Here is a 23,498-nt window from a genome sequence, read left to right on the forward strand (position 1 = left end):
TTTACAAGCTACCCCACTTGATTTTTCATTCTCTCTCACTCTCTCTCCTCTCCTTAATACATGTGCCTAAATAAAACGCGTCAACTAAATAGAAACGGAGGAAGTATGAGATAGAGGAAGCAGTACCTAAATTAGTGCTTAATTAAATAAGTCTCATTGTAATCAAACTGAGCCAATTTTGAATGATTCCAAAATTCATACTATTGTTAATGACTGTAGTAATTAGTTAATGATTACAAAATTGTCACTCTTATTTATAATAACTTTGTATATGGGGTATATTTCAACCCTATTGGATCTAAGAAACTTATCTTTCCTGTTTGCTCCTTGAGGCTTATTTCAAAGCTTGCAACAAATATATATCCGCCACTTTCTTTGTGTACAGGGACAGTCTCCAAAAGAACCTTTAATTTGTCCTCAACCTTTTGTTTCTGTAATCATGAAAAAGTAAGTTTAAGACCTTACCAGGCATACAAAATAGAGATAGATAGAGAGAGAGAGAGAGAGAGGGGGGGGGGAAGAGAGAACAAATATTAAGACAATAAAGTTCTTCATGATTTCATTCATCCCGTGTAGAATGAAATCAAAGAGCCAATAACCAATCCATCTAAACTTTCAGATAATATTATGATGCTCTATATTCTAATAAGTTTGAATTACCAAAATATACCATATACAAATAGAAAAAAAGTCGTCAAACACAGATAAGTGCATATATATATATATATAGGCTGAATAAAATCATCACAAAGGTATGATATAAATTCATCCAAGAAATGATGGTTGTCATAATATGCAACCAAGGTCTGCTGGCCTAGCCCTACCTAATCTGGTCAAAGTACCAAAATCAAAGACCAATGATGCTCATTTGCAAGCCCATTTAACTTGGTGATGCATGCATTAACTCAACCAAGAATAGGTTTCATGCGACTCTCAATGCCATGAAGACATTCTACTTAACCATGTTCCTCTTTTCATATCTTTGAAGCTATGAATATATACTTCTGATTAACTAAATATATCCAAAAATACTTTCCTACCTTGTATTTAAACATGACAGCATGACAGAATGAAGAATGATGCATCCATGTAATAAATGTATAATCAATTTGATTCTCTTCAAGTGCAAGCCTTGCCTTTTGGCTATCCACAGAGAAGGGGTGATGATATAACTACATTGTATCATCAATATCAACTCCAAGGATGTAATGTAGGTAGCATCTCAAAACTTATCCGGTCAATCAGGCAATAACAAACTTCCTGTTCAATAACAAACGGACAATCCACCACCCAAATAAGAAACAATACACAGCTAAAGGGTTTAATTAAGCTTAGGACTTGGAGTTCTGAATAGTTCATAAAGTCTGACATTACATTGAACATTTTAGGCTATATACAACTATACTACATTGAGTATAAGATTCAAGCAAATAATATAGGCTATATACAACTATACTACATCGAGTATAAGATACAAGCAAATGGTTTTGCCATCACATTGAACGTTTTAGAGCTTTATCTTACTTTCACCACGACCTCGTCCATACAATAATAATAGCACAGCAATCTCAGGCAGATACTAAACATAATCCATTAATTAGAGATATTTTTTAAACCTCCCAAGTCAACCAACCATGTTAATTGTGTGAAAAAATATAGAATGTTGAGTTTCATTGGTATGTCAATTTTAATCCATGAAGATCACATTGACTGGAAAACTGGCATAATCTCCTTTTAATTAGTGAAGATCCTATACCAAATCAAATAGAAAACTTTTAGCAATATGATATTCTACTTCTATCAAACTAATTACAAAAAACTAACTTATTCACTTCTGCCAATAAAAAGGCATGCCTTTTTATAACTAAGTTCCTCCAATGATATTAGCATCAAGCTTTAAACACAAAAACACCTAGTAAAGCTGAATTAAATTCAGAATCAATATTAAATAAATAAATAAAAACCCAGAAAATCCAACTGCATAAAAACCCAGAAATGAACAAAAATTTAATCAGTCTAACATTCAAATAAAAGGAAAAATCTAAACGAAGAGATGAACATTGAACCAATTAGAACAAGAGAGAGAAAGCAAAAAGAACTATACTTGGACGTCGGATCGGGAAATAACCAAATTACCTTTCAAGTTACTTCAATGGAGAGGAAAGTTATTTTGCTTTAGTGGGGGGTTAGAGAAAGCTCTGAAGTATATAAAAAAAAACCAAATATAAACTTCCCTGGCCATTTTTACAAGTAGATTCAACATAAGAACACAACATTAAGAAAATTTGAAACCGAATATAACAACAACAGTGCAAAATAAACCCTAACTTAAGCATTACCAACAATTATTGACTTCTCCATCCATATGTAAATAACCACTCAAAACTCTCACTAATTCACTTACCAATCCACTAAAAACACTTCAAACTTCACAAAAAAATTGCAGAGACACCATGAAAAATACGTCTTGATTTACCTCCGAATATTAGAACATCTCCAGATTCTAATTTAATCTTATCAGCCTTTTCAGCATCTGCCTGATCACCATATAAAAATTCTGCAGAGTCACCAATGGAGAAAGACACAATAGGTATTCCTTTCCCAAGACTCTCCCGACTCTAATCCTTGTCCTGAAACAAGCAGATGAATGTATCAATCAAGGCAATGAGGTCCTAGAGCTTCACTTTGCTTGACATTATAGAATATAGAATCGTATAATTGTAGAACAAAAAAGCCAAGTTAATTTCCAGATAGGCAACTTACTCTTAACCTATTAAGGTGTTAGTTCCTTAACTTATTAAGCTGACAGACACTTTGGCCCTGTAGTATAGAGGCTATAGAGCATAAAGCAAGTCAGCAAACACCAATTTCCTAATTTTATTCTACCTTTTGGGAGATTAGGTGGTCATTACTTATTAGAGACTATGAGTAAAGAAGTTGGAGTTTTTTTTTTACCAAACTTCAAAAGATGTTCTTTATTGTGTGATACAATGCCCATTAACTTCAATTTTGGAGATCATTTACTTGTTTCTAAGAATTAACAAGATCCCATTTGACAGCAAACGAACAAGCAAGCAAACAAAAAAGATCATAGCAACAGTAAGACAATTTCTAATAGGTATTATAGAAGAGTTGTCCAGATGTTTCTTCAACATGAAAGTGTTAATTGTCACACTGAAAGCTAAGCCATGTAATTTCAATACAAGAAAAATCAGATAAAACTTTCGAATTACGAGCCTGATGTAAACCGAGCTGTCCAGTTTGTGTATAATAATTTACAACTGGGAGAAGAATGTCTTCTACATTATTTGCCTCAGACTGTTTATCTATAAGAGAGTGAGAGTCATTGATGGCTCTTTCAACTAACATTAGAAATTCATGTGGAAGTGACGGTGGTTTTGCTTGATCAATTGGTCGATTTTTTACATATTTGCTGGCATCAGGATCCCAAAACTGACCAAAACACATCATGCTCAAATGCAACTTCCCTCCCTCACGAAAACAAGGCTCATAGAAACCTACAGGGCCCATTCCATGGTCACGACATTTCTTTAAAATGTTTGCCTACACGATACAGGATTTACCCATGTTAATATATTTAATTCCTTGTATTAAGTTAAAGTTTAAAAATGATGCGGAGCAAATTCTGCATCAGAAGTTCCTCTCCTCCTCCATAAGAAAGGAATATTAAGTAGTGTGTTTGTAACACAACAAAAAGAAGTAAATTGACCTCATTTTAAATTAGAAGAGTAACAATTTATTATTTTTTGATGACAAGGAAGAGTAAAATTTTAACCTAAGGAATAGTGACGATTTTATTAAAGCCAATGGTACAATACTACTCTACTGATCATTTAAACGGTTCTGATCTTATTGGCCACCATTAGGCTTGTCACATAAACATGATTTTACATTCTTATAAATGATCAGGTTAGCAGCATTAGGTGGCATGATATATTTACCTTCCAATGAAAAACAGAATTTCCAAATTTCAAAATATGGAGTGTTTCATCTCATCTAATGTGACAACAAAAACAAAGGAAGCTAAAAAAATAATGGCACCTGTTCGGAGGTTGAAAAGTAGCCCTTTAGTAGAACCATTCCAGATCTCAATCAATCAAATTAAAATTCCATCAATTCCACAAAACAGAAACAAACATCAACAACAACACATAAATCACAACACAGATAAGAAAATCATTACAGATATCCTAACATAAGAAATAGCTTTAGAATGCTTAAACCACCCCAAATATTTGAACTAATTAAATTAATTCGGAAAAGCTCCAATTTTAAAATGACCATAATTGAATCGAGAAAACCCCTAAATTTATGAACGGAACTAAAATATGGAAAAGCCTGAAATTTCATCAGATTGAATTGAAAAGTTCCCAATGTACAGACGAACTAAATAGAGGAAACCATGAGAATGAACAATGAAGAGATACCTTTGTAGCAAGTTGCTATGTAAGAGCCATTTGATATCAAATTCAATCGAAAACTGCAGTAAAGCCCACAAATGAACCACCACATAAACTACATTAGTTTCGTCTTGCATTTTTATAAGGGTTATAGATTGAATCAAAACCACCCCATAATTTCTGAAATAATTTTTCACCCTCCATTTCTGCATATATAGAAATTAAAGCACCGCTCATAATCAAGGTACAAGAAACACAACGAAAAAAAGGGAAATGAACACAACCTTAAAGGAAGAAACAATGAATCCCACCCAATCTTCATTAAACAATTACTCATACATCACTCATACAAAAGAACACAAAATAAATAAATTTCAAACCGAATTTAACAATAATGGTACAATCGTTCAAATGTACCACTTCATATTTGACAAAAAAAAGTAGCCTAACATCAACTGAGCTTGTTTCTCAATCAATCAAATTAAAATTCCATCAATTCCACAAAACACAAACAAACATAACAATAACACACAAATCACAGCACAAATCATAAATAAATCATTACATTCTAGAAATTAAAAACAAATCGACCATGCAATAATGTCTGAGTGTCTTCACCTCAAACTCGAATCCACCAAACCTTGCTCCGTCTTACTCCTTCCGCCTATTTTAGAAAAAAAAAACAGAGAAACTGGAGGATGAGAAAAAAAAAAAAAAAAAAAAAAAAAAAAAAAAAAAAAAAAAGACATTCATATTAAAGGTTAGATGAAAATTGAACCAATTTGAACAAGAAAGAGAAAGGGGAGATAGAATTGTACCTGGAGATCAACAATTCTGTTACAAATCAGACAATAATGCTACTAACAATATAAAAAATCAACCCAAAAAACATAAATCAATCAAATTCAACCCAAAAAAAACCACCACACAATCGAAGAAGCACTAAAATTCAACCCAAAAAATGAAAATAAATAGAACAAATAAACCCTTAAAATATCGAAAAACAATAGAATAAATAAAACCAAAAAATCGAAAACAAATCGATCAAATAAACTCCTATTAAAAAAGAAACGATTTCGCACAAATACACCCACAAAGATTCAACCAAAAACATTCGAAAACAACAGGAACATATTAATCTGCAGTTTGGTAATAAGAGTTTTGGAATGAGGGTCCCAAACCTGAATTAAAGTTTTTCATACCAAAACAATTAAAATAAAAAGGTTGTTTAATTTTATACACACAATACTTGGGATTGTATGTTAAATTATTTGTTACTGGTATTATCGGCAGTTCTAGCTATATATTGATATATGGTTCATCACAAATGCTTCATAATTTTAAACATTTAATTTAACATTAATATGATAATCTATTAATTGTTATAATTATATACTTTGAATTCTAACATAATTATCGGCAATGACGAAATACCCATGTAATTGATTTCCATTGTTTGTATTGATTCTGAACAAAGTTTGGGTCTTAAAATTTGATTGTGGAGGAGGAAGGGGAGAGAGAAAGTACCTGCTCGGAGGAGGTCTATGTTGTATGGAAAGGAGCCGCAAATGGCAGCGACATTGATTATTGGTTTCGCTGCTGCTGTTCCCGCCTCCATTCTTATAAGAGGAAAAATCTAATCGAATAGATGAACAAAAGAAATAAACAAAAAATAAATCATAAATTCTTTTGTTTTGTACCTCAGAAACTGCTCCAATGGAGGAGATAGAGAGTGGGAGCGCCGAGAGGAGAAGGAAGAAGCCTTAGGGCAGCCTTAAGGGTGAACAAAAAAATAGTTCACAATGAGTGAACAAGTGAATGGGTGGCTTAATGGTGATCTCTATAATTGTTCATAGTGAATGGTTGTGGGATCTGCTGCAAGGATTTGGACGAATTTATGGATTGTGGGCCCCACTCATTTTTATTTTATTTTTTTCCCCTCTATAAATAGACACCCATATTGCTATACTTTCTTCAACTTTGAAAATCCATTTCTTTCTACTATATTTTTCTCTTCAAAAATCCCATCTATAATTACCAATATTATTATTATTAATATTATTATTATTATTATTATTATTATCATCATCGTTATTATTATCATTTTTATTATTATTATCGTTATTATTATTATTTCCTTTATTATTATTATCGTTATTATTATTATTTTTATTATTATTGTCGTTATTATTATTATTATTAAATTTTTATTTTTTCCAAATATAAATTATAATTATGGATGCTAATACCAACCCCAAAACAAATAGAAAGAAGAAAAAAAATTTGGGTCAAAATATGATCCTTCAAGCTCGTTTTGCCATTATTAAAAAGCCGTCTTTGGCGTGGGATACCGACATACTCCACAATATCATGCTCGTCTGCATCATAATACATAATATGATCGTTGAAGATGAACGAGAGACGTATCAAAATAACGTTAATACCAATGAGTTTATGAATGCTGGAGGCAACGCTAATGAGGACACTACCGAGTACCGTACTGATCGTATTGTGGATATCGGCTTATACTTGTCTCGTAGAACAGAGATTGAGGATCAACAGACTCATTTGCAGCTAAAAAACGACTTGGTCGAACATATATGGAATAAATTTGGTAACAACGAAAACTTAGGCAACTAGGTTTACAACAAATGGTTATCCCTAAGGACATCTTACAAAACGATGTGTAGTTGTTTTTTTTAAAAAATAAAATGTACTAGATTATAGTTGTAGAACTGTAATCACGATTTGTACCTCTTTTTTTTGTTAATTAAAAGTAGCTGCGTTGTTGTTTAAAAAATATTAATCACAAGAATTAGTTTTTTAAAAAGCTGATAAAAAAATACGATAATTTCTTAATTAGTAATCACGATTAAAATATTAAATACGTCAATTAATTACATTGACATCGGGTTAATAAATTATAATTATGAAACAAAAAAAATTATATTTACAAAAATAAAATAAGGTGGGGTAGGGAGTATTGATGATGAACCATTGTTTAGTGTTCATTGTTAAGAGTGAATATTGTAAATGGTTTGTTGGGTTGATGTGGATGAGAGAGAAATGGTGATAGTGACCCATGAACCATTTATTTGGGTTCACCAATAAAAATGCTCTTAAGAGTTAAGAGAGAGAAGACAGCTGGCGACAGCCAGGCCACCAAAGAAACAAAACAATAAAGGGCAAAATCGGCAATTCAATGAATTCAAGGACATCTCTGTAATAGCACCAACGGGTACTATTCATAAGCTACAGTTAAAACTTTTGCATTTTTATAAGGTTTAAGGATTTGACACTTAATAAGAGTAAATTAATATAATCATAAAAGAAGAGTAAATCTTCAATAATAAATAAATAAAAAGAAAATTTTATTAAGTGAAAAAAAAAATAAAGGCCTATAATTGTAGAAGGACCAAAATTGTAATGAGTAGATCGTGAGCTAGCTACTCGACTTGACTCTAAATTTTAACGAGCACAAGTCGAGTAGGTTTTATTGGCTCGAAACTTTAGCAAGCACAAGTAAAAAGTTTTTTAGTCAAGTCGAGCACCCCTCAAATCGTGATTTGACTCGCTCGATTAGCACCCCTAGTCTAAGGAATTGTGTAAACTAGAGCAGAATATATCATACGTGAAAGAAAACAACACAAACTGAAATATTGGTACGAGTAGTTATTGAAGTCCCTTGAAAATAATTTAAGAAAAATATTGATGAGATGGGTATTCATCCTTTTTTTTTAATATATATAGAATTTAAGTATGGGAGATTTGGAGGATTGTGGTGAAGTGTTGCAAAATTGACTGTACAATAGATTACTTTGATTAGTTTATGTAACTTATATTAATAAAATATACATGTGAGATTTTTTTATAAAATTGTCTAAATGTATATTTTCATAATATTACAAAGTAATTTTTTATACACAAACTATTGCGTAAGTCCAGCACTCGAGCCTGACCAAATGTTTCGTCAGTCCAGCGGGTTTTTACTTTATACCAATGATCGCTCCCATCCGCAGCGTTGTTATTGGCAGTGGTATCGTCGACGGCGAGAAGCTCGTTGATTGTTGATTATATTTGTTCATGATTATGCTAGAATTGGCTTGATGATTGCTTGAGATTCTCGAATATTTCGAAAAAGGCCCAAAAAATCGATTTTTGGCTTTCTTGGGTGATGTATAATTGTTGAAATTGATTGTCCTATATGGTTGTATGTTGAATTGTGGGCGTTTTGATAACAAATGCATGTATTTTGTTTGAAAAATGAGCATGTTATGTTATAATCACGAGCTTGGTACGAGATCTTCAATTATGGTTCCTCCATTATTGACCTTTTAATTATCTTTATTAAATAAAGGAGTTATATTGCCTAGATTATATCATCTACAATAAGTTGGATGATATCCTCTATAACATGATGTGATATGATGTATATCAGCCAACAAAAGCAACATATCAGCGAACAAATGAAGCATATCAGCCAACAAAAGATAAATATCAGCCAACAAAAGGAACATATCAGCCAACAAAAAAAGATAAATATCAGCAAACAGATTGAACATATTAGCTAACAAATGAAGCATATCGACTAACAAAAGGATCATGAAATCAGCCAACAAAAGCAACAAGTAAGACAACATATTGTACATATCCTTTATCAAATAAAATATATCCGCCAACAAACTTTACGTATCCTCTATTAAGTAATACATATCCTCCAACAAGTTGTACATATCCCCCATCAAATACGATATATCCTCCATCAAATACTATATATCTTTTAATAAAATGTACATATTCTCTATAAACTAAGACATATTCTCCACCAAATACTAGCTACACCATATCCTCTAACAAATTGTATGTATCTTCTATATATCAAAGATAAATTGTACATATTCACAATATAATAATATATAGGAAAATTTGTGAAAAATGTCCTTTTAAGTAGACCTTTTTGTGACAAAGGCCATTTTATAAAAAAAGGTGGCACAAAAGGTCTTTATAACATGTTTGGGTTGTAAGGAGGGTCCTTTGACCATTTTCCGACGTTGACTTTTTTAATTTCCGGCCAAAAAAAATTGCATGTAAAGCACGTAACTTATTAAGTTCCTTTTTTTCCCTGTTTTCTCTCATTGTGGGGGAGGATTAGCCTTGAATTACTTTGAATAGCCTTCAATTTTAATTTATGGGATTAAAATTGAATTTTTAGTGTTAATTATTTTCAGAAATTAGGGTTTAGTAGGGGAAAAAAAGGAAAAACGAGGGAAAAGAGAAGGGAGAAAAAAAGGGAACTTAGATGTGACTTTTTTTTGCCGGAAAATAAAAAAGTCAACGTCAGAAAATGGTCAAAGGACCCTCCTCACAACCTAAACATGATATAAAGACCTTTTGTGCCATCTTTTTTTATAAAAGGGCCTTTATCACAAAAAGGTCTACTTAAAAGGACCTTCCTCACAAATTTTCCTAATATAAATCCTACAAAAAATTGTACGTATCCTCTATCAAATAATACATATCCATCAACAAGTTGCACATATCCTCTATCAAATAATACTTATCCTATATAAAATATTGCATTTCATATATACTTGACGCACGAATTATTGTTTGGTGCGACTTGCCACACTCAATACCTTCTCTTTTTTATAAGATTAGTTTTTTCTTTACTATTTTTTTATAAAGGTATCTTTATACTAGTAGAATTGTCTAAATGTAAGTCCCTGTTCTTTTGAGCTTCTGAGTAGAGGAGGGCAGAGCAAAGCATATTTCAGTAAAGCAGAGCATGACTTCCACACACTGCAGTACCAGAGTAGATTTCAGCAGAACAAAGTAGGACATAGCAAAGCAGAGCAGTGGAAAGTAGAGCAGGTAGCTCAAAAGAATAGGGTCGAACTCCTCCTAAAACTCTCTCAAAGAAGGGTTTAATTTATTTCCTTTCGGCAAATGGCCGACGATATAGTCTCACAGTGCTTGTCACTTCGACTGGAAGACAACGAGGGCAGTCTAGTAGACCTGGCAGCATGGAGGAATTAGGAATTTGTATCATAGAACAAGATTGAACTACTCTAACTTCCCATTGACTGTCACACATTAGCTTATGACAATGGTTAATGTCATGGACACATTCACCACTTCATTACTGTCAATCAAAATAATGGTTTATTATAGTTGTAATAAAAGTATAAAAGTAATAATTTGCAAATCAATCAAAATTGGAAAGTTAAAATTTGGAATTGATTGTTCAAATATTTTTTATTTACAAATCATATATACATGGAATTATGACAATAATGATAATATACTTAGGGAAATGGAATCTATCATTGATAAATCAATAAAATTTAATTGGTTAATTACAATAACAAGTATAATGGAATCTATCATTGATAAATCAATCACAATTGGAAATACACAATTTGGCATTAATTATTCAAATAATTGGCATCAGTAATTAAGAATTTATTGATTAAGGAATATGACAATTGAAATAGAAAATAATCATAGGCAAATCTATCACAGTTGGAAAGATAAAATTTGATGTAAAATTTTCAAATTAGGAATTATAAATCATGAAATTATGACAGTAATGAAAATGCATAGGGAATTACAATAAATATTAAATGAATGATTATAATAACAAGTGAATTGGAAACTTACTTGATAAATCAATCACAATTGGAAATATACAATTTGGCATTAATTATTCAAATAATTGACATCAATTAAGAATTTATGAATTAAGGAATATGACAATAGTATGATGAGAATACAATTAGGTACCTACCTTCAAAGAGCTATATAATTACAATTGAAAAAGAAAATAATTATAGGCAAATATATCATAGTTGGAAAGATAAAATTTGGCATTAAATTTTCAAATAATTATCATCAAAAAGGAATTATAATTTATGTAATATGAAATAATGAAAATGCAATCAGGATTTAGAGTAATATGACAATAGTATAATGAGAATGCAATTAGGGACCTACATTCAAAGAACTATGTAATTACAATTGAAAAAGAAAATAATTATTGGCAAAGCTATCATAGTTGGAAAGATAAAATTTGGCATTAAATTTTCAAATAATTGTCATCAAATAAGGAATTATAATTTATGGAATATGAAATAATGAAAATGCAATCAGGATTTAGAATTTATGAATTAAGGAATATGACAATAGTATAATGAGAATGCAATTAGGTACCTACATTCAAAGAACTATATAATTACAATTGAAAGAGAATATAACTATAGGCAAATCTATCATAGTTGGAAAGATAAAATTTGGCATTAAAGTTTCAAATAATTGTCTTCAAAAAAGGAATTGTAATTTATGTAATATGAAATAATGAAAATGCAATCAGGATTTAGAGTAATATGACAATAATATAATGAGAATGCAATTAGGGACCTACATTCAAAGAACTATATAATTACAATTGAAAAAGAAAATAGTTATAGGCAAATCTATCATAGTTGGAAAGATAAAATTTGGCATTAAATTTTTAAATAATTGTCATCAAATAAGGAAATGTAATTTATGTAATATGAAATAATGAAAATACAATCAGGATTTAGAGTAATATGACAATAGTATAATGAGAATGCAATTAGGGACCTACATTCAAAGAACTACATAATTACAATTGAAAAAGAAAGTAATTATTGGTGAATCTATCATAGTTGGAAAGATAAAATTTGGCATTAAATTTTCAAATATTTGTCATCAAATAAGGAATGATAATTTATGGAATATGAAATAATGAAAATGCATCAGGATTTAGAATTTATGAATTAAGGAATATGACAATAGTATAATGAGAATGTAATTAGGGACCTACATTCAAAGAACTATATAATTACAATTGAAAGAGAAAATAATTATAGACAAATATATCATAGTTGGAAAGATGAAATTTGGCATTAAATTTTCAAACAATTGTCCTCAAATAAGGAATTATAATTTATGGAATATGAAATAATGAAAATGATATCAGGATTTACAATTAAAGCATTAAATGATTGATTCATTACAATTAAAATAGAAAAAATCATTAGCAAATCAATCATAAATGGAAAGATAAAATTTGACACTAACTCTTCAAAATTATTGTCATCAATTAAGGAATTCTTAATCATGGATAAGGGCAATAAGGAAAATGCAACAAGGGAATTACAGTTAAGGAATTAACTCAACTGTGTATGTTAAATAAAATTATACTGTCTCAATTTTACCCTTATTTATCCTTGCAAGTCGCAAGTGCACAAGTATGAATCAAGACATATATCTGTGTATGTTGATGTTAGAATTAGGAGCTCATATGTTATTGAATTGAAAAAGTATAATCCAATTTGGCCCTATTCACTTCACATTAAGGGGGAAAAAAAATTCAGCAAAAGTAATTTTAATTCAGTAAAAACAAGTTGTGTTCAATAAAAATAAATTCATTTTAATAAAGGCAATTTCAGTTGGTAAAAATAATTTCAGTACAGTAAAAATCAGTAACTATAAAGAAGAAATATAATCGAGAATTAGTAAAAAATAATTTCAGTTCAGCAAAAATAATTTCAGTTCAGTAAAAGTAATTTAAATTTAGCAAAAATAATTTTAGTTCAGTAAAAATAATTTCATTTCAGCAAAAAAATAAGGTGAAGTGAATAGGGCCTTAATGAAATAATTTATTTTACTTGCCTATTGATATTATTGTAAAAGATTATATGCTGGTAATCTTCGAAAAATTGAATTGACTGCTATGATATAATTATATTATTATTATTATTATATGTTTTTTTCAATATTTTTGTTTCTTCGTGTATCCAAATAATGTGTTTGACATTACAGAAAAATACAATAAATCATGCATGCATATAAGATTTTTAATCTAATTTTATTATTGAAAAAAAACCTCAAAAAGATAATTGAAAGAACAATAATAGCAACGCATACGACACCAAATAATGAGTAAATAATGTTAATTATATTGATGAACTAAACTGAATAAAGCCGGATAAATAAACTACTTGTAATTATGTAGTACGAAGTAGTTTATTTTTCAATTATTTGATCTTCCATATTTCCGTATAAGCAATAAGGTGAGAAGATGTAATCAACACCGCTTCCTTTTAAACTGCAAATATATCTAGATCCGAACATCGATCTTCACCATTTCACTAAGCATTAATAAAGAAATAAACTCTTTTAAGAGAACCCACTTCATTATCTCGCTAAAATAAACCGCTATCCAAACAATTTAATCATGAGTCAAATCTAATATTTGTTTCTTGCCGTTATCAGTATAAAGATAAATTTCTTTCCAAATAACGACATAAACAACCTCTATTATTACAAAAAGTTACTAACTCGTTATAACGAGATACAAGTTAGAGATTCTCGAAAAAGAAAGGTGACAAGAATAAGAATTCAATCGATCATTTTAGGTCATCCAAAACATTAAAACCTAACTAAAATCCGGTTTTTAAATCCGAGAAAGATAAATACTACTTGCGATAAAATAAATCGAATGTTCCAATTTATTTATACCCCCATTATATAAAGAGGAGTTCCAAAGGATGAAGATGCCAAGTGTTGACTAAGCAAAGAAAATAAAAATTGTCCCTTTTTATTTTTCACTTCCCTCTTTTTTTTCTCTCTTAAATTCACGTTATTTGTTGTAAGAGGAGAGAGAAACACAAAAATAGGTGAGAGAAAGAGAGTGGAGTGAGAGAGTCGTCGAACTAGTTCGTTTCGAAGCTCTGATTCACTACTTTTTACATCAAAATTCACTGTAAGTTGTCAATTTTCTTGTAGTTTTCATTCGATTTGTTGATTTTCAGTTGTTATTTGTCATTGATTTTGTGTTTTTTGCTGTAATTATGATTGTAAAAGGTCGCGTTTTGTCAGCCTAGGGTTTTGGTGATGAGTGTCAATTTGATTGGTTTTTGCGTTTGATTTGGGTTGAATTTCGTGCATTTAGCTTGTGAGATTTAATTTTGCTGTGATTTTGGTTGTGTTTGGGGTTGATTTGAGTTGTTTGTGGATCTGTTCTTGTTGGTTTGGTGGAGAAATTGGTGAATTGGTGTCTTTGTGGTGTAAGTTTTGGAATTTGTGTGTGTTTATGATCTGATTATGTGTTATGCAGGTTTTATGATGTGCAAAATTTGATATTTGTTGAAAATTCTTGGTTTTCAGGGTTTAGGAAGTTGTTGAGGGTGAAATTCGTTTGTTTTCTGCTGAAAGAAAGAAGCTTTAATTTAGTTGACTGTGGGATTTGATAATGGGGGAGGAGGATGCGAAGTCGGAAGTCATGGAGACCGTTATGAATGGGACCAAGTCTCCGGTGAAGGAGGCTGGAACTGTGGTGGGGGAAAAAGAAAACGGAGTCAAAGATATGGAAGAAGATAAGAAAGACGAGAATGACGGTAAAGCTGAGGAGAAAGCAGTTGATGAGGTGAAGGCGGTAGAGAAGGTGGATGAAGGCAAAGAGCCTAAAGAAGAGGAGGCCAAAGTAGAGGAAGGCAAAGAGCCTAAGGGAGAGAAAAAAGCTGAAGAAGAGGAGGGTAAAGAAGAACCTAAAACTGAGGCTAAGGAAGAAAAGAGCTCTAATGAAATTGAGAAGGACGTTGAAATGACTGAGAAAAATGAGGATTTGGAAGAGAAAGATGAGGTTGCTGGAAAAAAAGTTAAGGGTTCAGAAGAGAAGATGGATGAGGAGAAAGAGAATGACGGCGAAAAGGTAGAGGGTAAAGAAGAGGCAATGGAGAGTGGAGAGGAAAAGGATCATGAAGAAAATGATAAAGAAGAGGTGAAAGGTAGTGAAAAGGAAGAAGAAGATGAGAAAATTAAGGAAGATGAGGAGGAAAAGGGGAACAAGGAGGAGAAATCCTCAAAGAAGCGTAGCCGGGGAAAGGGTGCTGAGGATAAGGGTGCAGATAAGAAAAAGAAAGTAGTCCAAAAGGAGTTGGAGCCGAGAACTCCAACTATTGATCGCCCGGTACGTGAACGAAAATCTGTAGAAAGGTTGGTTGCGACAATCGAGAAAGATAACTCTAGGGAATTTCACATCGAGAAGGTGCTGTTTGCATAATTCCCTATCCCTTCTGGTAGTTTTTTAAACTCTATATTCCCTGGAATTTAGTTCTCATTTTTGCTTGATAATATTGCAGGGTCGCGGCACCCCACTGAAAGAAATTCCTAACGGTATGTAGCTCCTTACCCTACCCATTTTGATCTGATTTACTTGAAATCTTTTTATTACATATGCATTATTGCTTAACATTGGCTGGTTGTGCATTTTATATTTAAAATTTTTTAAATCGTCTTATTCTTGTGTAAAAATAAAATAAAATCTGATAGTAATAATACATTAATACTCCTTTTGAAGAGAGAAATTCTTAATTATTTTTTAAAAATAAAAAGTACTCGTATTCAATAACTGTGTTGTTTGGATTTGGTTGCTGACCAATAGTTAATTTCCCTTTTGGTTTTAGCTTTGAACTTTATCTCTTGAATGGTTCTATGATTCTGTTGTGTAATTTTCATTTACTTAAAGCATGATTTGAACATCCATCTTACCATTTAAAGACTATGAATGGATTGCTGTGATTTGTATTTTCATTTATTATCTTGGCTTTTTTGCTTTCTGGCTCAAAATGCTGGGACTATGGCATTTAATCAATTGGACTTATTATATGTGTTTATAGGTATTATTGAATTTGTTTGAATGATTGTATGTAAGATGATGATACATGAATTAGTTTAACTGTGGCTAGAAATGATTCAACCAGTTAGCAGTTTCTAGTTTTTCCTGTTTGTGGCATAGAGAAAGAAGTATTGTCACTTTTACTGAGGAAAGTAGGTAGTAAGATGGAACTGTGTATTTGGCTGGAACAAAACTTATGCATGGTGGGATAAATTATTATCTTTTGCAGCAGATTGCCGTGTGATTGTATAAGTGTATCTCTTTGCAACAATTTTTGTGATTGTAAATTGTATTAGTATATGTACATTGCTGTTCTGCATCTTGCTATGGACTTGGTTCACAAATTCTAATCTAGAGCAAACTCCAGGCTGGAAAACCTCATGCCACTGTCAGGCCTCAACTTGAACCTGGAGATGTGAGGTGACTGGTCGGAGAGTCTTGATTATTGTTGTTAACTTTTTTTGCTGCATTAGTATCTGTCTTATTATGAAGACTTTTTTGTGTAACATTGAACCTCCCCTGTCATGTCCGCTTTTTTTTTTTTTTTTTTTTTTTTTTGTAAAATCTAATATTAACAATGCTCTCATGTTAACTTGTGTAAAAATGCTTCATGTCAAAGTGTTGATAAACTCTTTTCATTATGTAATATCATTTGAGTTTGTTGTTGAATGTAAATGGTATATAAATTGTTACAACACGAAAAATCTTATTCTTGCTATGCTTAGATGTGGGCATTCTTTCAAATGAAGTGATTTTCTGTTTGATGAACTCACTCAACCAACTAACGCTTCCCTTAATAAGAGATACAGTCATAGAGAAATATCCTATCAATGAGAGATTTGTTTACTAATTTGTAACTTTGTGAGTTCATTTATGATTCTCTCGTGGGAGTGTTTAAACGGATGAAGTTCATTTATCGCTCTCTATTGTTGAAATGAATAGTTGGATGAGTGAAACAAGATGTGAGGTTACCGGTTCAATCTAGCTTGGAGTCATGGACCCCTCCACCTGATAATTTTATTTTATTATTTTTTTTTCTATTTGATGCAAAAAACAGTAAAATAATGTTTCCGAACCTTCCACAGTGTAGCGAAACATGCTCAAGTAATAGTCCTCTCTCAAATTTCATATATAAAATCTGATAATGTGGGTTGCCTAGTTTCATGTATGATGTGCTTCTTATCATTAGGGATTTTCATCTTATTTGAAGCAAGTGTTTCTTAGATGGATTATCTCAAATCTATCTCTAGGGTTCTCTGGCTTTATAATCATGTCCACTGCTCTTCTGAATAAATTAAATTCTTGCTAATGTATGGTGTTGTATGGTGTTTGGTTCAAAAGTATAATTTCCCCCCTTCTTCTGATGTTCCTTTTGCATTGCAGTTGCATACAAGCTTTCCAGGAAAAAGGGTGATGAAACCTTTAAGATGCTACATATGATTCTGTTTGGAAGAAGAGGGAAGGTGTGTATTTGCAGCTCTTTACTGGCAAAATCTCTTTTTGTTGTGGCACAATTATTTGCTCCATCTTTGTTGTGGAATTCATTTGGATTCAAAATTCCTTATTAGTAATTGATTTATATATGTTTGTCTTAGTAACTTATTCAATAGATAGTGTACATGCTTTGGGAGGTAATGATAATTAGCTAAGAATATGTTCCCTCTGTGTAACATATTGATTGTCACTTCCGCTGTTTGAGATTGAACTTTGATCGTGAAATTTTCTCATGCTATTAAGATATAGTAACACGAAACCAAATCTTTATTTCCAAAAGGGTAGGTAAATTTATAATAAGAGAAACTTGCAGTCAAATTATAAGCGTAAAGTGCAAACAATTGTTAATGTAAAACATGACATGCTTGAATGAATGTAATGCTAAATTGCTAATAGTAGCTTTTATTCAACTTCCAACATATTTTGAAATCTGTAGCTGGAAGGTCAAGAATTCTATCAACATCATATATTTCATCATTTACTTGTATATTACAAAAGAAATATAATTTGATAAAGTATCATTGCTTACTTGCATAGCAATAATGATTTGAACTTTGAAGTCATTAAACCGGGTACATACAAAGAAAATATTAAGATGACGGCGGACTTTTTTTTGCTATCTTTATGTTAAACCTTTGCAGTCGGTTCATCTTTCCAAACACTGACAATCTATAAGATTGAAGCTCTAAACATTGTATGTATTTCCTAGACCTGCATTAAATAACTGTCAATTTGGTTTTGATTGACCCTTTACACTGTTGAAGTCTTGATAGTAGTACAGTCTGTTTAGTTAATTAGCAATATGGATTTGTCATATCAAATTAGAATTTTCCTGGAGATGTGAAAACTCATGCACTCTGATTTGGAATATTTGGATTTTAAGAATTGATCTTGTATGTAAACTGAGTGTTTAGGGTTTCACTCTGAAATGATCATGTTTTCGCCTTTTCGGTTTTTAGAATTAAATTTTTTCATACTTCTACTTGCATACATCAAATGATAAATTTTATATTTTTGCTGCATATCTAATTTTTATTAGTGTGGTGAACATTCTTTCCTCCCTGAATCACATGATCTTTAAATCTTCCATTCTTTCTTTTAAAAATAATCTTGTTTTTGGATGGGTTGGTGACTTGATGCTGGTTTTGGAGATGAGATCTATCTGTTTGGTAAAGGTGTGAACCAAGATTCTATACTATAAATGGTAAGGATTAACAGCAAGATGACAAATATAGACGCATTTATAAAGGGGAGGATGTATTGTCTACTAATTAATGAGTCACTTTAATTTATTTAATGTTGTACTCTCTGGGAGCCGTGGATTAACTTAATGATGTGCTTCAACAAAATGTATTGTTCACCTTAATAAAATGTTTCATTGGAAGATTGATTGGGGATTGGACATTATTCTAATTAACTTTTTTTTTTTTCTCTTGCAGGCAGGTGAATTTAAACGCAACGTATCGCGGTTTTCAGGTTTTGTCTGGCATGATAATGAGGTAATTCACATTTTTTTTTTGTGCAGGGCCCTGCACGTGTGAACATACTTTTTCATTATCTAAATCAGTTTTGAAGAACTAGATGTCCAAGCTTCTGTGTCTTAATTTTTCTGCGTGTTTTTGTCGTTGATTTATAAGTTTTATCTGCAGCTCATTGTTCAGTTCTTTTGTAATAGTGACCTTTATTCTGATATATAAAAGAGCTGTCCCTTTTTGTTACCAATTAGCCTTGTGTGGCTTGTTTGCTTGCTGATTTATGTGTTGCATTAAAAAACATAATGTTTAAGATTAAAATGGATTGGATGTCTGATAGTCAGACATTGTGGGCAAGAAATAATATTAGTATCATAGGCATCATCTAGAAAGAGTAGTCCAGTTTATGGAAATCTAGGAAATCTATGAGCTGCTTAAGTCTGCAGTCTAAGTGATCTGTCATTAATAATTATGGGAATAAAAGAGCACTTTATCAGGGAAAAGACAAGTGTCACAGATGGTTGTGTGTGTGCCCCTTGACCTTGTTCAACAACGTTAATTGAAGCAGGGTTGTATGATGTCTTTAATGTTCTTGTTACTGCTGCTCCTGACTTTGAATTTAATTAAGGAAAGGCACACCTAAGTTTCTTAGCACTCCTTTGTCTATTACTGCTGCTTAAAGTTAATTTACTTGTGGAGGGAAAGTTTGTCTTAAGTTTATTAATCTAATTGCAGGAGAAGCAGAGGCTGAAAGTCAAGGAAAAGTTTGACAAGATTGTCAAAGAGAAATTGCTGGACTTCTGTGATGTGCTTGACATACCAGTTACTAAAGCCACCATCAGAAAGGTATGTCAATTAAGTTTCTTTGTATTATCATTGCCATGCCACTTGCCCTTTAACTTAGGCGCATTTATAATTAGATCGTAAGTTTCTGACAGTCATCTATGGTTAATGCGAAGTGAAATGGGTTTTCTTGATATTACCTACCTTTCTCCTTTAAAAAAAAACCTTTTTAACAGTGGTATTTCAATCTTCTGATTATGAAGTCTAGCATGCACATGTACTTTAGCTGACAAGGCAGCATTTGAAAGTAAAAGCCTATTGGAATATACTTTTGTCTTGTTCAGCATGATTTTGCTAATCTATGTACTTGTATTATTTTTGAACATTTTTTCATGTATAGCTATTTGGATTGAGCTTTTTGTAGAAATAATCTTGAATGTTTGAATTGTGATACTAAGTGTCCAAAGTATTGTACAGGAAGACGTTGTTTCCAAGCTGCTTGACTTTTTGGTTTCTCCTCATGCTACTACTACAGTTTTACTAGCGGAGCAAGATCAGGTTTGTAACTATAATATTGGAAGTGAATCTGTCATTGCAATGTGTAAAGCTGCTTATATGACATTTCAATTACCACTGCTGTTTGTATGCTATTTTGCTGTTTTAGGGCAAGAAGCGCAAGAGGTCTGCCACAAAAAGTGGATCTAAATCAACATCACCTAAGGGCTCTTCCAAGGTTCGGATCCCCCTTCTCTATCTGCCATATTTCAAATGCTCCTAGAATTTATACTTGGTCTCCAAATCATTGTACTTCTGTAATCTTTTGTATCGTCATTAAGATGGATGAGTTAAATATATACGTCATTTACATTGTTTGCATCCTGTGTTTATTAATTTTGTTTCCTTTTTTTTGTTGGCCATTATGGTTGCAGAGCCGGAAGAAGGCTGGCGATGCTTCTAAAAAAGAAGAAAAAAAGACTTCAGAGTCTGATGATGAGTCTGCGGATGAGGAAGAAAATGAGGAAGGGAAGAAGGAGAATGGAATTGCAGAGAAATCTGAGGATGAGAAATCTGAGCAGTCTGAGGGTGAAGAGAAAAAGGACATGTCTGAAGATGACTCTGGAGAAGATACACCAAAGGAGAAAGCAAGTTCAGGAAAAGCAAAACAGGAAAACAAGAAAAAGACTCCAAGTGTAGAATCTTCAGGAAAAGCTGCTAGCAAAATAGTTGTCACTCCTAAGAAAGCTAGGTCAGTGCCTAAAGGAACACCAAGAAAATCATCGTCAAACACAACCAAGGTTATTGGGAGCAAGGAATCAAGCCCTAAGGTGTTCTCAAGGAAGAAGAAGAAGGAAGAGCCGAAGACAGAGAAGTCTCCAGCTCCAAAGAAATCTGCTGCTAAGGAAAAACCTGGTAAGTTTAAAGCTTTGAACATCCGTCCAACTTAAGCACCACATGATATCTATCCGGATGCTCTGAAAATGCTCCACCTTTACTGTCATGCTTATTTTATATCGAACATTATTAATCGGCTTGGTTTATTCTCCAGCAAAAGCTGCTTCTGAAATTGATTCTGTTTGGAATTAAGAGGGGGGGGGGGGGGGGGGGGGGGGGGGGAGGAATATAATTGTGAATTTGTGAGTAATAACTTGCAGAGTTCTTTTGAAATAAATCATGTTAAGTTGCAATTCTTGTAGCATTTACTGCTAAAATACTACTGTACTAGGCTATGGGTTTGATTCGGATTTAATATTGATATCTGTCTAATTGTTGTCAGGTTGAAATTGTACATTATCAAGTATGGTTGCTAAGGTTGTGTGTCAAATCCTGAATAAAATCTTTAACTGAGTTTGCTTTGTTATTTTGAAGGTAAAAAGGCTGTGAAAGGGAAGGAGAAATCCAAAGAAGACAAATCAAAGCCAAGTGATGATGAACTAAGGAATGCAATATGTGACATTCTAAAACAAGTTGACTTTAATACGGTAAGAATTGAGTGTTTATAATGTGTCCATGTCTGTCACTGTTAAAAAAGATTTCTGAGTGTTTCATGGACCATCCATGGCTCATTGTTGCTCTACACTTACGTGCATTTGGTGTTAATTGACTTTAAGTTCTAGTTAACTTGTTCTGTCTTGCTCTTAAATGACTACACTTCCATCACCATGCTATATGAGACTTGGGGTGATAAGCTTATGCTAACCCTTACCTCTAAGCTAAGCTGGACATACTAGCTGAGGTGGTACTTACTATTCTGCCTGAATTGTACAAATTATATTATTTCTGCACGGGTATTGTTTATCATCGCTTTTTTGGGCCTTTTGATGGCTTGTGCAATGGTCACACTGGGATTTGTTGTTTCTGTATATCTCATTTTTTCTGCTTGCAGTTTCATGTTTGTGGTAGTTATATATAACACGTGCCTTGCAACACTTGGAGCTTATGCCTTTCACTTTCCTCACTGATATGTTTATTTATTATCTACAGGCAACCTTCACTGATATTCTGAAGCAACTTGGTAAGATTTCTCTTTAAATCTGGTTTTCTACAAATTGTAGACTACAATATCAAAATCACTAATTCGTAAGATATGGTGTAGTCTACAATATCTTACGAATGTTGATATTGAAAATATGGCCTACTAACATGATGGTCTTCTCAGATTTTTGATAGCATCTGCGGCTAGCCAGTCACTAACTTTCTTCTTTCCCTGCAGCCAAGCAATTCAGCACTGATCTCACATCCAGAAAGTCATTGATCAAGCTTATGATACAAGACGAGCTTACAAAACTAGCTGATGAAGCTGATGATGAGGAAGAGGGAGATGAGGTGGTTGCTGAAAAGACCGAAGCCCAGCCTGCTAGCAAAGAGGTGGAGGTCTGATTTGTGACTCAGCAGCAGAACAAGTGGTAAAATATATGTGATCATCTGTTCATACCTTCGTTTCTGCCCCGGGTTAAAGAAATTTAGATAGTATTAACTTTGCTTTAGTATCGGGCCTTGCTGTTAGTCTGTACAAGTAGCTGTAATCTATCGATAGTTATTTATAATATTCTGGCAAACAAACTAGTCTTTTGCTAGCGATAGTACTAGAACAGTTGATGCTCATGCTGCTGAGTACTAAGAACAGTTGATGCTCATGCTGCTGCAGGATGCAGGTTGTAATATACAAATTTAAGAAATTGTTAGGTCTTTTACTTTTGAGCTTTTCTAAATTAAATCAACTTTTGTGGACAAAAAGGGTAGATCTTTTTTGATCATTTTTCAACTTGGGTTGAGAAAGAGGCCTTTCTTTTACTATTTTTTGACTTAAAAGTCTTAGATTTCTGATTTCATACTAGTTTCTTCTACTGTATGATGTTTCTTGTCATCTCAATTCTCTGAATAAATGGGTTATGTGGTGGTAGTTAGTTGTTGGCATGCATGAAGGAAAAAAATGTTAACTAGGATGGCAACCGTAGGTGGGGATCTTGAGGTTGATTTTACTTAATTTTCCTTCCCCTTGTGTTTTCCACTTGGATCAACACTGTGGATGACCTGAGATGTTGACGTGAAGATAAGCCATGTCGAGTGAAGCATTTGTATCGCTATCGATCAATTTGTTTTTTTGGAAACAAATCAACCGAGTGC

The 23,498-nt window shown here is 32.4% G+C and overlaps 3 protein-coding genes across 12 annotated transcripts; 2 read left to right on the top strand and 1 right to left on the bottom strand.

The window, feature by feature from the left end:
• Positions 1-123: 123 nt before the first annotated feature.
• On the bottom strand, positions 124-6,325 carry LOC110706990. Of its 10 annotated transcripts, none has more exons than XR_002508416.1 (6): positions 5,949-6,308; positions 5,040-5,085; positions 4,449-4,501; positions 2,477-2,630; positions 1,041-1,260; positions 124-431 (listed from the first exon to the last, which is right to left on the bottom strand). XR_002508416.1 is itself a non-coding variant. In XM_021885000.1 (5 exons), exons 1-4 carry the CDS (start codon positions 6,037-6,039, stop codon positions 2,566-2,568), a joined length of 267 nt encoding a protein of 88 aa, XP_021740692.1. In that variant the 5' UTR covers positions 6,040-6,301; the 3' UTR covers positions 124-431; positions 2,477-2,565. The 10 variants fall into 10 exon arrangements, 8 of the variants coding, with proteins under 8 accessions (XP_021740692.1, XP_021740698.1, XP_021740695.1 ...); XR_002508415.1 differs by lacking the exon at positions 1,041-1,260 and having other exon boundaries at positions 5,949-6,040; positions 6,122-6,287; XM_021885000.1 differs by lacking the exon at positions 1,041-1,260 and having other exon boundaries at positions 4,449-4,513; positions 5,949-6,301.
• Positions 6,326-6,716: 391 nt separating this feature from the next.
• On the top strand, positions 6,717-7,061 carry LOC110706791. The gene has a single exon (XM_021884742.1). It carries the CDS (start codon positions 6,717-6,719, stop codon positions 7,059-7,061), a length of 345 nt encoding a protein of 114 aa, XP_021740434.1.
• A 6,994-nt stretch (positions 7,062-14,055) lies between these two features.
• LOC110706993 (protein DEK-like) lies at positions 14,056-23,168 on the top strand. The gene is made up of 12 exons (XM_021885008.1): positions 14,056-14,211; positions 14,616-15,495; positions 15,590-15,623; positions 17,509-17,588; positions 19,059-19,118; positions 19,827-19,937; positions 20,352-20,432; positions 20,539-20,607; positions 20,804-21,284; positions 21,741-21,853; positions 22,356-22,386; positions 22,585-23,168. The coding sequence occupies exons 2-12, from the start codon at positions 14,701-14,703 to the stop codon at positions 22,749-22,751; spliced, it is 2,022 nt and encodes a 673-aa protein (XP_021740700.1). The 5' UTR covers positions 14,056-14,211; positions 14,616-14,700; the 3' UTR covers positions 22,752-23,168.
• Positions 23,169-23,498: the final 330 nt, after the last annotated feature.

This window comes from Chenopodium quinoa, unplaced genomic scaffold (assembly GCF_001683475.1).
Source record: "Chenopodium quinoa cultivar QQ74 unplaced genomic scaffold, ASM168347v1, whole genome shotgun sequence".
Classification (NCBI taxonomy): domain Eukaryota; kingdom Viridiplantae; phylum Streptophyta; class Magnoliopsida; order Caryophyllales; family Amaranthaceae; genus Chenopodium; species Chenopodium quinoa.

Excerpts from the sequence above, each read along its gene's own strand:
- LOC110706990 (XM_021884999.1), bottom strand. The coding sequence starts at position 4,101 with ATGGTTCTACTAAAGGGCTACTTTTCAACCTCCGAACAG. Across the intron at positions 3,565-4,062 it reads ACTTTTCAACCTCCGAACAG|GCAAACATTTTAAAGAAATG; the intron begins GTGCCATTATTT and ends TGTATCGTGTAG.
- LOC110706791 (XM_021884742.1), top strand. The coding sequence starts at position 6,717 with ATGATCCTTCAAGCTCGTTTTGCCATTATTAAAAAGCCGTCTTTGGCG.
- LOC110706993 (XM_021885008.1), top strand. The coding sequence starts at position 14,701 with ATGGGGGAGGAGGATGCGAAGTCGGAAGTCATGGAGACCGTTATGAAT. Across the intron at positions 15,496-15,589 it reads GGGAATTTCACATCGAGAAG|GGTCGCGGCACCCCACTGAA; the intron begins GTGCTGTTTGCA and ends ATAATATTGCAG. Across the intron at positions 19,119-19,826 it reads TTGTCTGGCATGATAATGAG|GAGAAGCAGAGGCTGAAAGT; the intron begins GTAATTCACATT and ends ATCTAATTGCAG.